This window comes from Lynx canadensis, chromosome D1 (assembly GCF_007474595.2).
Source record: "Lynx canadensis isolate LIC74 chromosome D1, mLynCan4.pri.v2, whole genome shotgun sequence".
Lineage (NCBI taxonomy): Eukaryota > Metazoa > Chordata > Mammalia > Carnivora > Felidae > Lynx > Lynx canadensis.
In genome coordinates, this window is record NC_044312.2 from 16,968,774 (window position 1) to 16,982,414 (window position 13,641).

Sequence of the window (13,641 nt, forward strand, 5' to 3'; positions counted from 1 at the left end):
TGCTCTGCTCAGGTAGGTCTTTGCTCTGTTAGCAAGGCAGATTCTTCACTTCTGTGCAGAGGAGGGCAGAGCAGGGAGGCTCAGCAGCAAGCGGGGTGAGAACAGCCCAAAGGGCTGCCGTCCACCCTCCCACATGCTCCCACTGCTGCAGCAGGCCGGACTCTTCTGGAAGCTTCCCTGGCCACCAGCACCCTGGACACCTGGTCTCAGGATCACTTGTAGTAGATAGAGGTGATGGATGGGGTGTGGTGACTCATCACTGTCCTGCCGGGGAGCTCTGGGGGACCTGCTACCCCAGCCCCACTTGGTGTCCGGGAGAGGCTGCCAAGCTCCCGTCCTCCAGGCTCTTGGTTCTCCGTGCAGGTAGGCATGGGCTCAGGTGAAGAGCCTCGCTGGGGAAGTGGCCATGATGGAAGGAGAGCCCCAGTCCCAGTCCAAGGCTCTTCCCACTGTCTACCTGCCTCTTGCCCGTCCTCGGGCTCTGACATCCCTCCAGCCCATCACAGCCATCAGTGAAAACTGCATCTGGGTGTGGCTCACCGTCCCCTGCCCTTCTTGTGAAACCCCAGGAAGCCCGCATTGCTTAGGAGTCAATCCAGGCAGCAGAGGAAGGTTTCCCAGCTGGCCCCACCCAGCGTGGCCATTATGGCACCTCAACACCTCATCGTGGCCGCAGGGCATCACCCTGTTTTGTGTCAGGATTGGCATTTCCTGATCGCTGGCCCTTCCTTCCCGCTACTCGGGGGCTCCTCCAGAGACACACCATCCTCCCTCCACTTCTGGCTCTCCCCATCCTGTCCTGCCTCCCCAGTGCCTCCTGGGCCCCCCAGAACAGGGACCTGAGGAGGATCACAGCGTAGCTGGATGGACACCAACCCCTCCTCCTGGGAATGCATGACAATGCATCTTCAAGCTTTTTTTTTTTTAAAGTCCTTTCAAAACCCCAACTATCAGATAGTCATACGAAAATGTGCTTGACATGCTTAGTCATCAGAGAAAGGCAAATAAAAATCACAATGGGATGCCACTACGCCCTTGCCAGAATTGCTACCACAGAAAGACCAGATGGTATCATGCCTAGGCAAGGAAGTTGAGTAACTAGACCCCCTCGTATTCTCCTGATGGGGGCATATATTGGCACAACCACTTTGGAAGACTGTTTGGTTGTATCTGCTAATCCTCATTCTATTCCCAAGTATATACCAAAACAGCAATGAACGTCGTGTGCCCGAAAGTTACATATAAGAATGCTGTAGCAACTTTATTCATAATTGGCCCAAACCGGAAACAACACACGCATATCTGTTGATGACAGCATAGAAGTAATGCATTGCAACATATTCACACAATGCGATATTACACAGCACGCAAAAACACTCCACGTGGATATATCTCACAGATATCATATGGAGTGAAAGAAGACAGACAGACAAGTAATTGTATACTTTGTACGATTCCATTCATGCAAATTTCCAAAATAGGGGTATCGTCTGGGAGGGAGCTTGAGTGACCGTCTGTGTCTTGTCTGAGGGGGTAGTGACGTGGGTGTATACGTGTGCAGCTGTACCCTTAAGACTGGTACGCTCTAGGGTCACCTGGGTGGCTCAGTCAGTTAAGCGTCCGACTGTTGGTTTCAGTTCAGCTCATGATCTCACGGTTTCCTGAGTTCGAGCCCTACATCGGGCTCCCCGCCGACAGTGTGGAACCTGTTTGGGATTCTCTCCCTCTCTCTCTGTCCCTCTCCCACTTGCGCTGTCTCTGTCTCTCTCAAAATAAAAAAATTTTAAGATTGGTATACTCTATTGTTGGTATGGTATCCCTCACCTTAAAAAAAAATACAAAAAGTTAAAAACAACAAAGAACTAAAACCTTACATGGAGCCTTGGTGGGTAAAACAGGTGGAAGCCAATACCCATCCTCTTGCTTCCCACATCGGGAGCCTCCTGGGGCATTTCTGCAGATACCACTCTGGAGGACACACTGGAAGCTTTTACCCCGGAGTAAACATGGCCTCACCTCAGTCAGGGTCCTGCCTCTGAGGGACACATCCTAGCTTCTCCATGCCCTTGTCCCTCCCACAAGATGGCAGGTATTATGGGACGATGCAAATAATGTGGTCACCACCGAGCCAGGAAGCCCCAGAACTGGGCAACTAGCTGGGACTTGGCAAGTGTCCAAAAACCTGATGTCATTTCCATGACAGGTTCCGTTTCCCTGCTGTAGTTTGCTGCTTAGGGCAGATAGGCAGGGGTGGAAAGAATAGTAAGAGATAATTCTATCCCCACTTAACTTGGCTGAGCACTCGCTCGGTTCCAGGCATTGTGTCAAGTGCTTTACAAAGGGATGATTCTCCTTTAATCCCTGCAGCAGCCTTCTGTGGTAGGTGCCACTATTATCTGCTTTACAAATAACTTTCTCTATATACAACTGTTTTTATTCATCTCAGCAGTCAATTCATGTAGCTTGAGTTATAAAGCTCAGGGAAGGCAAGCAACTTGCCTTAGGTCCACACAGCTGACAAATGGTACAACTAGGGATGGAATCAAGGTCAGTTGGACCCTGAAGCCTTCCTCTTTCCTTTCACCAGGGTTTCAACAAATGTCTGCTGTGAACTGAACTGATGATAGAATCATCTAAAAGGACCACAATGGGCTGAAATACTGACCCAGATCATTAAGATAAATGGATAGCAGAGAAATCACCACATTTAGAGGGAAAAATAGACAGTACAAGTACTGAATAAGAGAGATCTGCTTAGAAATAGAACACATGAAAAAGATTCAAAGGTTTACTCATCCATCCACCCATCCATCCACTCACCTATCCATCCACTCACTCATCTACCCACCCATCCACCCACCTACTCACCCATCCATCCATCCACCCATTCATCCATCCATCCATCCATCCAAACCATCCATCCATCCATCCATCCATCCACTCACCCATCCATCCATCCACCCATTCATCCATCTGTCCATTCATCCAAACCATCCATCCATCCACTCACCCATCTACCCACCCATCCACCCACCCTCTCACCCATCCATCCATCCACCCATTCATCCATCTGTCTGTCCACCCACCCATCTATCCATCCATCCATGCATCCATCCATCCATCCATGCATCCATCCATCCATCCACTCACCCATCCATCCATCCATCCATCCACCCACCCACCCAGAAGCTTACCCACCAGGATAGAGCCCACGCCACCAGGTGTTTCATGTCACCACTATTATTGAGGTCAGCTGGGTTGGGTATATCCACGGTGTAAGAGGAATAGGCCAGGTTCAGGGAGGACACTCAGACAATCCTTCCACCCCTCCATCTCTCATCCCCTGCTGGTCAGATCAGTTCCAGGGAAGACTATTTTATCCCTGGTCCTCAGAATGAGAGGGAGCTGGTTATGTGTTGTTTTTCCAAAGAGCTGGAGTATCAGATTATGTTTTTTTTTAAATACAATTTTTTAGGAGCAGTTTTAGGTTCACAGCAAAATTGAGTGGAAGATATAGATATTTCCCATATACCCTGTGACCCCATTATGCACAGCCTCCCCTACTACCAAAATCCCGCACAAGAGTGGTACATTTATTATAATCCATTTTGTTACAATCAATAAACTTCTGATACATTATGACCACCCAAAGTCCATAGGTAGAGGCAGGTGGGGGGGATGGGTTAAATAGGTGATGGGGATTAAGGAGTGCACTTGTGATGAGGACAAAAGTCCATAGAGTCCAAAGTCCATAGGTAACTGGGATTTTTAAAATTTATTTATTTTTATTATTTTTTTAAACATTTATTTTATCTTTGAGAGAGAGAGAGCATGAGCAGGGGAGGGGCAGAGAGAGAGAGAGAGAGAGAGAGACAGAATCTGAAGCAGGCTCCAGGCTCTGAGCTGTCAGCACAGAGCCGGATGCGGGTCTTGAACTCACAAACCATGAGATTATGACCTGAGACGAACTCGGATGCTTAATTGACTGAGCCATCCAGGCGCCCTGGTACCTGGGATTTTTGATGTGGCTTTGAGAGCTTGCTCTATGCTGGGCATTGTGATAATGCTTTTCTACAGCTACTGGTCACCTGAGCCAAGACTTGAACCCAGGTTTGCCTGACTCAAGTCCAGGCTCCTAACAGATGTGTTGCTAAGTGGCCTGATGTTTCGAGCAGAGGGATAAACACATGGGCAAGAAGTTTGGCCAGGACTAACCATCTCCAAATATTTGAAGGACTGTCCTAAGAAGGCCAGGCCAGCTTCTCAGGGAAATACTTGGACCAGTGGGTAAAACTTAGTGGAGGGGAATTTTGTCTGAGTAGAGGAGTTGCCATATGATGGTGGGGCTTAATTCGAGAGGTAGTGAGCTGCCCGTCCCCAGAGGTACCTGGGATGCTTGAAGCAAAACCCTGCCTTAAGGGAGGTTGGGTCATTCCACCTACAAGGTCTTTTTGACTCTCGCTTTGATAACATTTAGTTGTGTTCAACCTTTATTGAGCACTCACTGTGTGCCTGCCCCGGGCTAGGTGCTGCGGATGAATAAGCCCTGATTCTAGCCTTCAAGGGGCTTCCAGCCTATGGGCAAGGCAGCTCGTATGGTTCGAGTACTTGCTGACTCTTGCTGGCCATGGAGGCTCTCTCAGGCCTGAGGATCCTGGGAGCATGGCACAGCAGAAAGGAGCTGGGCACTAAGTGAGGGGAGAGTGGGTGTGAGGAGTTCAGGCTGAGGGGACCCCAGCTTCCTGGGCTCTGAGTCAGCCATCCCCCAAAAGGCCTGCTTCCTGTGGAATAGTATACCCTGTTCAGAGATGGGCCTCCAGGGGTCCTCGGGGCCAGTCCTCAGGCAGCGGGAGTAAAGGGCTTGCAGGGCACAGGCCTGCCATCCTCCCCTCTGCCTCTCTCAGCGTGTCCCCCTTCATCTAAGGGGGCTGTTACTGTCCTTCATAAAGCACACCCACTGCTTCCAAGGTGGTCACACTGTGGAGCAAGAATCTCCATTCAAGGAGGGCCTGTTGGACCTCCTGCCTGGGCTTTTAACTCAGAAGCCCGCTTGGCCTTCTGGCATGTGCCCAGAGACCGGGTGCCCAGGAAGGGTCTGAAACTGGAAAGCCTGCCTCATGAGAACTACAGGTATGGCTCCCTCCTGGCTCTGTACTTGCCCCCAGGTACTGGCCTCCACTACAGTCACTAGCACCCAGGGTCCCAGGTCTCAGAGGTGATGATGATGGCGATGATCTTGTCATGACAATAAATAGCGTATTGGCACCCCAAGCTCTTATGTGCTTATCCACTGCATCGCCCACCTAGCCACCCCTGGATCCAGTCTCCTATCTCAGGACCTGCTTCTTCCTCATGATTGACACCTGGGGTGGCCTCTGCCTCCACACCATTAGAATCTCCTGGGTAGCTTGTTGAGAATACACCTGTCTGGGTCCAACCCCCAGAGGCTCTGACCTTCTTCATCTGGGGTGGGGCCTGGATATTTCTGTTTTTAACCCCCGAGTGATTTGGGTCTGTTCCCTGGCCCGATGGAGCCAGTGATGTGTGCGGATGGTGCCCTGGAGCTGGTTCTCGAGCCAAACAAGGCTATCCCTGTGCCCTTCCTAGCGGAGTTCAAGATGAGCTTGGATGCACCAGGCCGGGGGGGGCCAGCTTGGATGAGGCCCCAGGCAGTGGAGTGTGTGTGCGGAGGGGAGGGAAGAGGGCAGGGCCTGCAGCTTCTCATCTGGAGGTTGAGTGTGGAGCTAGAGCGAGGATTGGCCTGGCTCTCCCATCAAGCCTGCAGACCAGGGGAGAAAATAGGGCTTGGGGGGCCACAGAAGCCAGTACCAAGGTGGTGCCCAAGGATTGCTCCCCAAAAGTATCTGGCCCTGGGGGCAGGGCAGAGGTGCCTCCAGGAGCCGGGGCTCCCCTCCAGCTTGCACAGGAGGCCTTGCCCCTGACCCACCTACCTCCCATTCTTCAAAAGCATGGCAGATATCACCCGTGATATTGTGATTTATAATAAGAAGCACGCATTTGGTCTTTGTCCTGGTTCCTGGCACAAAGCTCCTACAACCCTTGGAAATTCCTAAGCGATAAGAGCCATAAAAGGTGTCTTGATGCTCAGAAGAAATCCTTTCAGCCACACCTGGGTTTAAGTTAATTAAGTTTGGAAAACACCTAAGAATGGGGGCTGGCTGCCAGGGGAGCCAACCACGTGATTAGAAATTTGGAACTTTCCGCCCCACCTCTGACCTCCAGGGAGAAGGGAGGGGCTGGAGACTGAGTTCAGTCGCTAGTGGCCGATAAGTCAGTCAATCAGGCCTGTGTACCGAGGCCTCCATAAATACCCAAAGGGACGGGATTCGAGAGCGTTCCGGGTTGGTGAACACCCGCAGGTGCGGGAAGAGAAGCTCCCAGCCCCGTCCCATGCACCTTGCCCTAGGCGGCTCTTCCATGAGTTACAGCCGTTTATAATAAACAGGTGATCTACTGAGTTAACTGGCTTCCTACGTTCTGTGAGCCACTCTCGCAAATTATCGGAACCCAAGGAACCTCTCTGATTTATAGCCAGTCGGTCAGAGGCACAGGTGGCATCCTGCAGTTGACCCTGGCGTTGGAGTCGGGGACAGTCAGTCTTATGGGAATGAGCCCCTGGCCTGTGGGATCCGATGCTCCTTCCGGGTCCATAGTGTCAGAATTGAGTTTATTGCTTGGTGGCGTGGAAGAAAATGCACACGGGAACTGGAGCCAGAATTGTACCGTCTTTTCCACTGAACACACCAAATGTGGCGCCCACGAGCCCAGCTGATCACCCGCGGGGGTTCGCTCTGCTCCGTGGGTGAATCGAAAGTGGTGTCAGCTCTAGCATTCTCCAGTCAGGGGGGTGCCACCCCCTTCCCTGGCTTCCTCCCCCCCACCCCCCACTGCTCTCAACACCTGGCTCCGGTTCTGGCCCAGAGCATGTTCAACATGTGCTCTCTGCTGGTCTGGTCACCAAGCCTTAGTTTCCTCCTCTAGGCTTCTGTTCTCACCGTGCTAAGTGTGTTGGACTAGAATGATCTCTTTTAGAACAACTGATATAAGATGCTAAAGCCGCAAGTTAGCCTGGGATGCTCTTAACACACCTCTGGTCTGGAGAACTGCACATCCTTCAGGCCCAGGGGGAAATCGTCACACCTTCCATCAAACCTTTCAGACCTTCCCAAGCAAAATGAGCCATTCCCGTTTTGTGCTGTCATAGGGCTTTGCACACAGCTCTGCTCCAACCTGTGGCCAGCAGGCACTGCTGTTTTGGAATTTGGGACCCCTAGAGCCTCTGAATTCTTTCAAAGCAGGGACTCTGGGTGGGACTATCACAGTATCTCACAGGGCCTGGCCCAGAGTGGCCAAAACAAATGAATGCACGCGTGAGTGAAGGATGCAACCCTCAAGTTCTTCAAGTTCATTCTCTTAACCGTCGGCAAGCAGAGTGGTCAAGGTAAAGAGGAAGGGAAAGAGGCCTCCACGGTATCCAGAAAGCAGCTCTGGGTGCCCAGCTATCTTAGTCCTGTTCCACAGCTGAGGTAGGGCAATGGTGGGCACACCCAGGGGGACCTTAGCCACCCAGACAGGTCCTGTCCCCAGGACCCCAGGACCCCTGTCCCCAGCATTTGGTCCTCTGCTGTGCTGAGGGTGGGGATGCGGGGACAGGGCCGAGGTTTGAGGTTGGGGCAGAAGGACCCTAACGAGCCAAGTTCTTCCCGCACCCAGCTCAGCTAGCACCTAGAAAGCTAGGTGTTCCCTGGACTCCTGGGACCCTGGGGGAAGGGGCCAGATTGGGCTCCTCCCGCCAGGAGAGGCTGTGCCTGGGACTAATTGGCTTGCCCTCCTTCTGATGCCGGAGAAAGTCTTGGCTAATTTGCCGGAACGCTCTAGTTAAATGCCAATTAGGACGTTCTGTCCACTGCTCTCTTCCAATATATTAATAATGTAATTAAGCATTTATTGCCTGCGCAAATTAAAAATTAACTTGAACGGACAGCCTGGAAAACTGAGGAAGTGACCACTTAAACAACCAATTTGCATCTCATTCGCGAATCCGCATCTAAACACAGTCTAGGGTGCTGGGTTTGGCCTTCCAGTGAGGGGCCCAGCCAGTTGCCAACAGCTGCCGGCTGCTTCTCCCGGCCCGATTCCGCCTGATTCCTGCTGGCCCTGGCCTCCCCACCCCGATCCTAGGAAAGGAGGACGGGGCTTCCCCCCACATGTGCAGGAGGGCTTTCCGCTAAGTGGCCACCTTGGCTCTCAGCATCCCTACCCCCTTTTCTCAGAGGTGTATGGTGTGGATTTCAGGGAAAAGAGGCTACCGGGGGTGACTGGGGGAGGTGAAGCCCCTGCCACTCCCACCTAGGATCGATTTGTCCTGCATTCCAGCCCCGGAGATGGGAAGCAGATGGTGGTGGAACGGGGAGGGGAGGTAAGCAAGGAATGAGGACACCCTCCCTGCACCCAGCCCCGCTCCCCCCACCCCTGGAGATGTAGGGCTGGGTCTCTTGGAGAGCCCTGGCAGGGGACAGAAGATAAAGCTCCCCATCTCTTCTCTGTCTGACACGGCAGGCGATAACTGTTGGCTTTCCTCTCCAAAAGACCACAGGAGGCGAACTGGCAGGAAGGAGCAGGGCAGCAGGGAGTGGGCGAGAAGGGGGAAGGGAAGAAGCCTGAGCTGTGCTCGGCTGCTGGAGGGCAGCAGAGGCCTAAACTCAGGAAGGCAGGGACTCCGGCCAGCCCAGGGAGGGCCCTGCCTCCTCCCTGCCTGTGCCTGTAGAGGCCCAGCCTTCCCGCCTCTGCTGCCCACCAGTCTTCCCGGGTGTGGGTGCTACTTCCTGGCAGAGCCTGGGAGCTGGGGTGACATTTCAGGCAGGACCCTGACCGCCCCCCACCCCGGGAGGCAGGCTCCTGCAGGGGTCGGTGTCACTGCCCCAGAACCATGGGACCTGGGCACCGGCCAGAGGCTCCCTCCCCTTCACTACCGTGCTGGCCCATCTCTAGCTCTCCCCTGTCCCTGTGCCCCCAGCACGGCCACCGCAGGGAGACGAGCGACACAGGCAACAACGTTGTTTTAAACACTTTATTTATAAAAAAGTACATTTTTTTTTCCCTCAGTACATTTTTCAACTCATCATTTTTTTTTTTATACAAGTAAAAGGGGGTGATGCAAACACCCCCTGGGTCAGAACCAGGAGAATCTGCTGGGTCGTCCCGGGACCAAAGACGAACACGGTGACGAAGAAACTGATGCCAAGGTAGCGCATCGCACTCGGAGGTGAGGGGTGGCAGCTTCTCCTGGATTTTGCTTCCATTTGTACAAAAAGAGAAAACCATTTTTTTTTTCTTTTTTCCGGCCAAGAATCCCATTCCTCACAGCAGGAGTTAGAAGAACAGCACCGGGAGGCAGGGGGCTCGGCTGGGCCTTACGGTTGGGGCAGCAGCAGCAGCAGCAGCAGAGGCAAGGCCTCGGGAGCCCCTCACGGCACCCGTAGCCACAGCAGGTCTCTTTGTGGCCTGGGAGGGGCCCACGTGCTCCTTAGCAGGAGAGGGCTCCTGGTGGCTTCAGAGGTCTCTGTCTGGGCCCCTGTCCTCCCAGGCGGGTCACCCACATCCACCTAACACAGTTCCCGATTCCTCTGCTTGGAGGGTGGCAGAAAAATTATTGCACCAGTGACTTGGGCACATGGAGGGGGCTGATGGGGGGGGGTGTACGCCCGGGAAACGAGGCCCCCGTGAGTCTCTCTTACGGCCCGAGCACTGGGAAATCACGTCTCTGCTGCGGGGCTTTTGGCAGGACCAGCCCGTTCCTCTGCTGTGTCTGCGCGTCTGTGCGTGTGCACCTGTCGGAGGGGAGCGTGCCCCGTGTGCGCGCAGACTGGGCCCGAGGGGGCCGCGCTTGCCTGCTCGTGGTCACCGATTCCCTGCTGCTGCTTTTCGGCTCCTTCTGATGAAAGGGGACTCGGGATGGTTCGCTTACACGTTAGAACAATATCAAAATCTTAAAGAAATAAGGGGAGCAGGGGAGCAGGGTCGGGGGCAAGAAGAGGGAGGGTAACAAGAGGCAGGGTGACAACGGGGGAGGCCTTGGCACAATGAATACCAAGTTTATTTCATCTCCAGCAAAGGCAGAAGGCTCAGCTCATGCTGGGGGCACAAAGGAGAAGCAAAAGATCCTCATCTCTCTGTCGGGCCAGACCTCCCCTTTGCCCGCTGGCTGTGTCTGTGGGCCCGGCGGCAGTGCCCACCTTCCCGCAAACTCGGGGCGCAGGAAGCCCCATCTCCGTATGCCCGAGCGCCGACCCCTGCCTGCCCCCGGCCTACCCTGGGCCCCTGAGGAGCGACCGCCCTGCCGGGTGTGCTGCTGCTGGACAAGGTAGGCAGGAGCCTCCCACGCGGCCCATGCGTGTGGCATGGACCCCATACTTTGTGCTTTGCTTGGGGGGAGGGCATGGAGGTGTCTCAACGGGGACTCAGGGCTTTGGCTGGGCCCAGGGGCCCTCCTAAGTACATCACATAATGAGGAATAGGGGGTGGCAGGAGGGAGACTTTCGGTTTCATGGTTTCAAGGGGTCAGAGAATGCCTCTATCAGGGAGGCCCCTGGGATTTCCTCCTGCCAGGGGGTGCGGGGGGGGGGGCAGGAGACCAAGCAGAGGGGCCAGAGTGCCGTGAGGTGGAATGGGGCAGTGATGTAATATGGAAAAGGTCCTCTGCCCTGGGGTGACACTAATACTGCTGGGAGAGGCAGCCCGGCTCCTCCACCCCTCTCTGCCCTGTGGCTTGAAAGACCCCAGAATTTTCTCCCCCATCTCCACCCAATGCCAAGAGGGGAGAGCTGCCCCAGGGCTGGCATGGCTTCAGACTTCTGCTACGTGGCTACTGGGCAGCCAGGGCTGGGGCTGGGGCAGTGGGGGCCGGGTGAGGGTGGCCCAGCTGGTGGGCCCAGGGTCACCAGGGCAGAGACGGGGCTGGTGGGGGGGGGGGTTAATAGCAGCACCAGGGAGGGGAGGGGAGGGAGAGGGCTGGGGCCTGGGGCTCCCTTGGGAAGCCTATGGCAGGGTAGGTCAGTGCCCGTGGGGCACAGAGTGGTCTGCTTCCCTCCCCCCGCAACACTTGCCATCCCACAGAGCCCCTGATGGCCTGGGTTAACCGGAACCCTAATGGGCAGGCATGAGCCTGCTCTCCCATCCCAGGGTCTTTCCTATCTAGAGTACCCGGGGGGGACCGGGGTGGGCAGATGAAGGAACTGAGGCACTTTGAGCTGGGGGAACTGAGAGAGCTGGGAGGGGCCTGTCCCCCACTGTACAGACAGGAAACCCACGTCTTGGGTGACGGATGGGCCCCGGAGCCCCATTCAAGGAGGGAATCTGTAACTCAAAGGGAAAGCTTCCCCAAGGTCCCTCCCACCCCATCCCAGAACGGAGACCAGGGACAGCTGAGCGGGGAGTGGAGAGCAGGGAGCAGGAGCTGCAGAACCGGGATTCCTGGCTCCCCCATGCCCCTTGCACTTTCTGGCAAGCCCAGGACATCTGCATTGGCCTTGGCGGGTGAGCCACCACCTACACTCTTCAGCATCTGTGTCTGCAAAGCTTCTACCCGGTGGACTCCCTTCCCCGTGCCCTCCATGGTGGTGCTCAGTCACCTGTGACTCCCAGACAGCCTAGGGACCCCCTGCCCTGACTCCCCAGGAGAATCCAGACAGAGTTGCTAGCACGTGATAGAGAAGGGAGAAATCTGAGAACCTCCCGTGCTGAAAGAAGCAATTTAGGGCCAGCCTGAGCTCCTAGGGTGGAGGCTCCAGGGGGCCCTGGTCTCTGCCGTCCCTGGAGGCTTCCGAAGGCTGTCCCCATCCTCAGCTGGGAGGGAAGAGGTGGGGCAGGGAGGGGTGGGCCTCGGGCAGTGTCCGGCCGGGGAGGGCCTGTGACCCCAGGGGAACGAGGGGCAGACACGAGTGGTGAGTGTGCATGTGGGTGCGTGTATGCGTTGGTGGAGGCGTACGGGAAGTGTGGGCCACCTAAAGTCCCACTATGTGGGGAGCAGATAGGGGTCAAGAGGACAGACACACCAGAGCTGGGCCAACTTCACTCTCTGCTGGCCAATGAGGACAAAAAGTGTAAAACCAACCTCACCAGGAGAACATACTGCCCAAGGCCCCCCCGGTAGGGACCTCGATTCGATTCGCTTAACAAACAAGACAACCCTGGGTGCTTTGGAGAAGCCTCTCCCTGTCTCCTGGGTGCAACGACTGTCTAGAGCGGGGTCCCCAGCTCCTGGCTGCTCGTGGCAAGGGGTGTGGGCTCCCCCTCCCTGGGAGAAGAAGAGCGGCATCCGGGGGTGGCTTGGGGCTTTTCCTCTCGGAGCCCCTCAGCCCTCCGCCCCCAGTGGAAAGAACACAAATTCCAGCGTCGGGGGGCCGGGGAGGGCTGGCTCCCCAAACCCTGGAGGGACGCCCAGGTACACAAGACGAGAACAGGGCTCCCCACAGAGAGGGCAGGCGGTGGGGGGAGGGCGGGGGGCGGGTGGTGGCGGTCAGGGGAGGGAAGGTACAGCGACACCAAAGCCACAGTGAACACAACACCACGGGGAGGGCGGGGGACAGGGAGGAAATCAAAACAAAGCCAGGTCGTGTCTGCCCTGGGCTCCCCGCTCCCCGGCAGTGTGGGGCTGGCTTTGGGCAGCCGGGCGAGTCTCTGTCGAGCTCCTGGAGGAGTGGGCGAGTGGGGGAGGGCAGGGGGCGTGCGGGTGGGGGCCGGGGAGAAAGGGGAGCCGACAGAGGCTCCGGAGAGGGAGGCTACACGTACCACTCCTTCTTGGAAATGAAAGACCCGTCGTTCTGAGAAACCATGTTCTCGGCCAAGTCCAGCTGCTCAGGGTCATACTGGTAGCCCAGAGTCCGGTCCCCGTAGCCGTCCTGACGGGCCTCTGCCTCATCCACCGTGAAGTAGGGCCGCTTGGCGTCCTCGTCGTATTTGGGGTGGGGGCCGCCCACCTTGCGCTCGCCCCCTCCGCCGCCCTCCTCCTCCTCTTCTTCCTCGTAGCTGCTCCCGCCCAGGGGGCCAGCCTTCTTCTCATCGTCCGAGTCATCAGGGTACTGCAGGTTCTGGGCCATGGGCGGGTGGTGCTGGGGGATGCCCGCCTTGCTGTAGCCGTTGCCATACACGTGTTTCTTGGTGCTGTAGTCGCCCTTGAAGGTGTGCCTGCGCCGGCGCAGGGCGACCACGATCCCGCCGACCACGATCACCACCAACAGGATGCTACCCGCCACGCCCCCAATGATGGCCGTGGGCACCGGCCCGGCGCGCCGCCCGTGCTCGGGAGGAGACGGGGTGTAGGGGAATTCTGGGTGAGGAAAAGACACGGAGGGGGACAGTGTCAGTGACTGCTCCTGGGGGTGGGGGCGTCAGCAGGGATGGCAGGGAGGGAGCGAGGCAGGGGATGGAAAGGCCAGGAAGTGGGCCCAAGGCCCAAGGGCGGCTCCGGTTCCACAGGCCCCACGGTGCCCCAGCCCTCCAGTGCGCCGCAGTATTGTGGCTGAAGCGGGCGAAGAGGCAGAGAGTCCCGGAGCCCCGGAGGCTCCATGCTGGCTTTCTCCTTGGTTGTGGTGCCAGCCTGGATCACCCCCATTAGTGGAG

General features: G+C 56.2%; 1 protein-coding gene across 1 annotated transcript in view; it reads right to left on the reverse strand.

Moving 5' to 3' along the window:
- Window positions 1-9,090: 9,090 nt before the first annotated feature.
- NECTIN1 (nectin cell adhesion molecule 1) overlaps window positions 9,091-13,641 on the reverse strand; it is a 61,470-nt gene continuing 56,919 nt past the window's right edge. Inside the window, exon 6 of the mRNA XM_030332646.2 lies at window positions 9,091-13,348. Coding sequence (XP_030188506.1) covers window positions 12,801-13,348 — 548 coding nt within the window. The 3' untranslated portion in view covers window positions 9,091-12,800. The remainder of the gene's footprint in view (window positions 13,349-13,641) is intronic.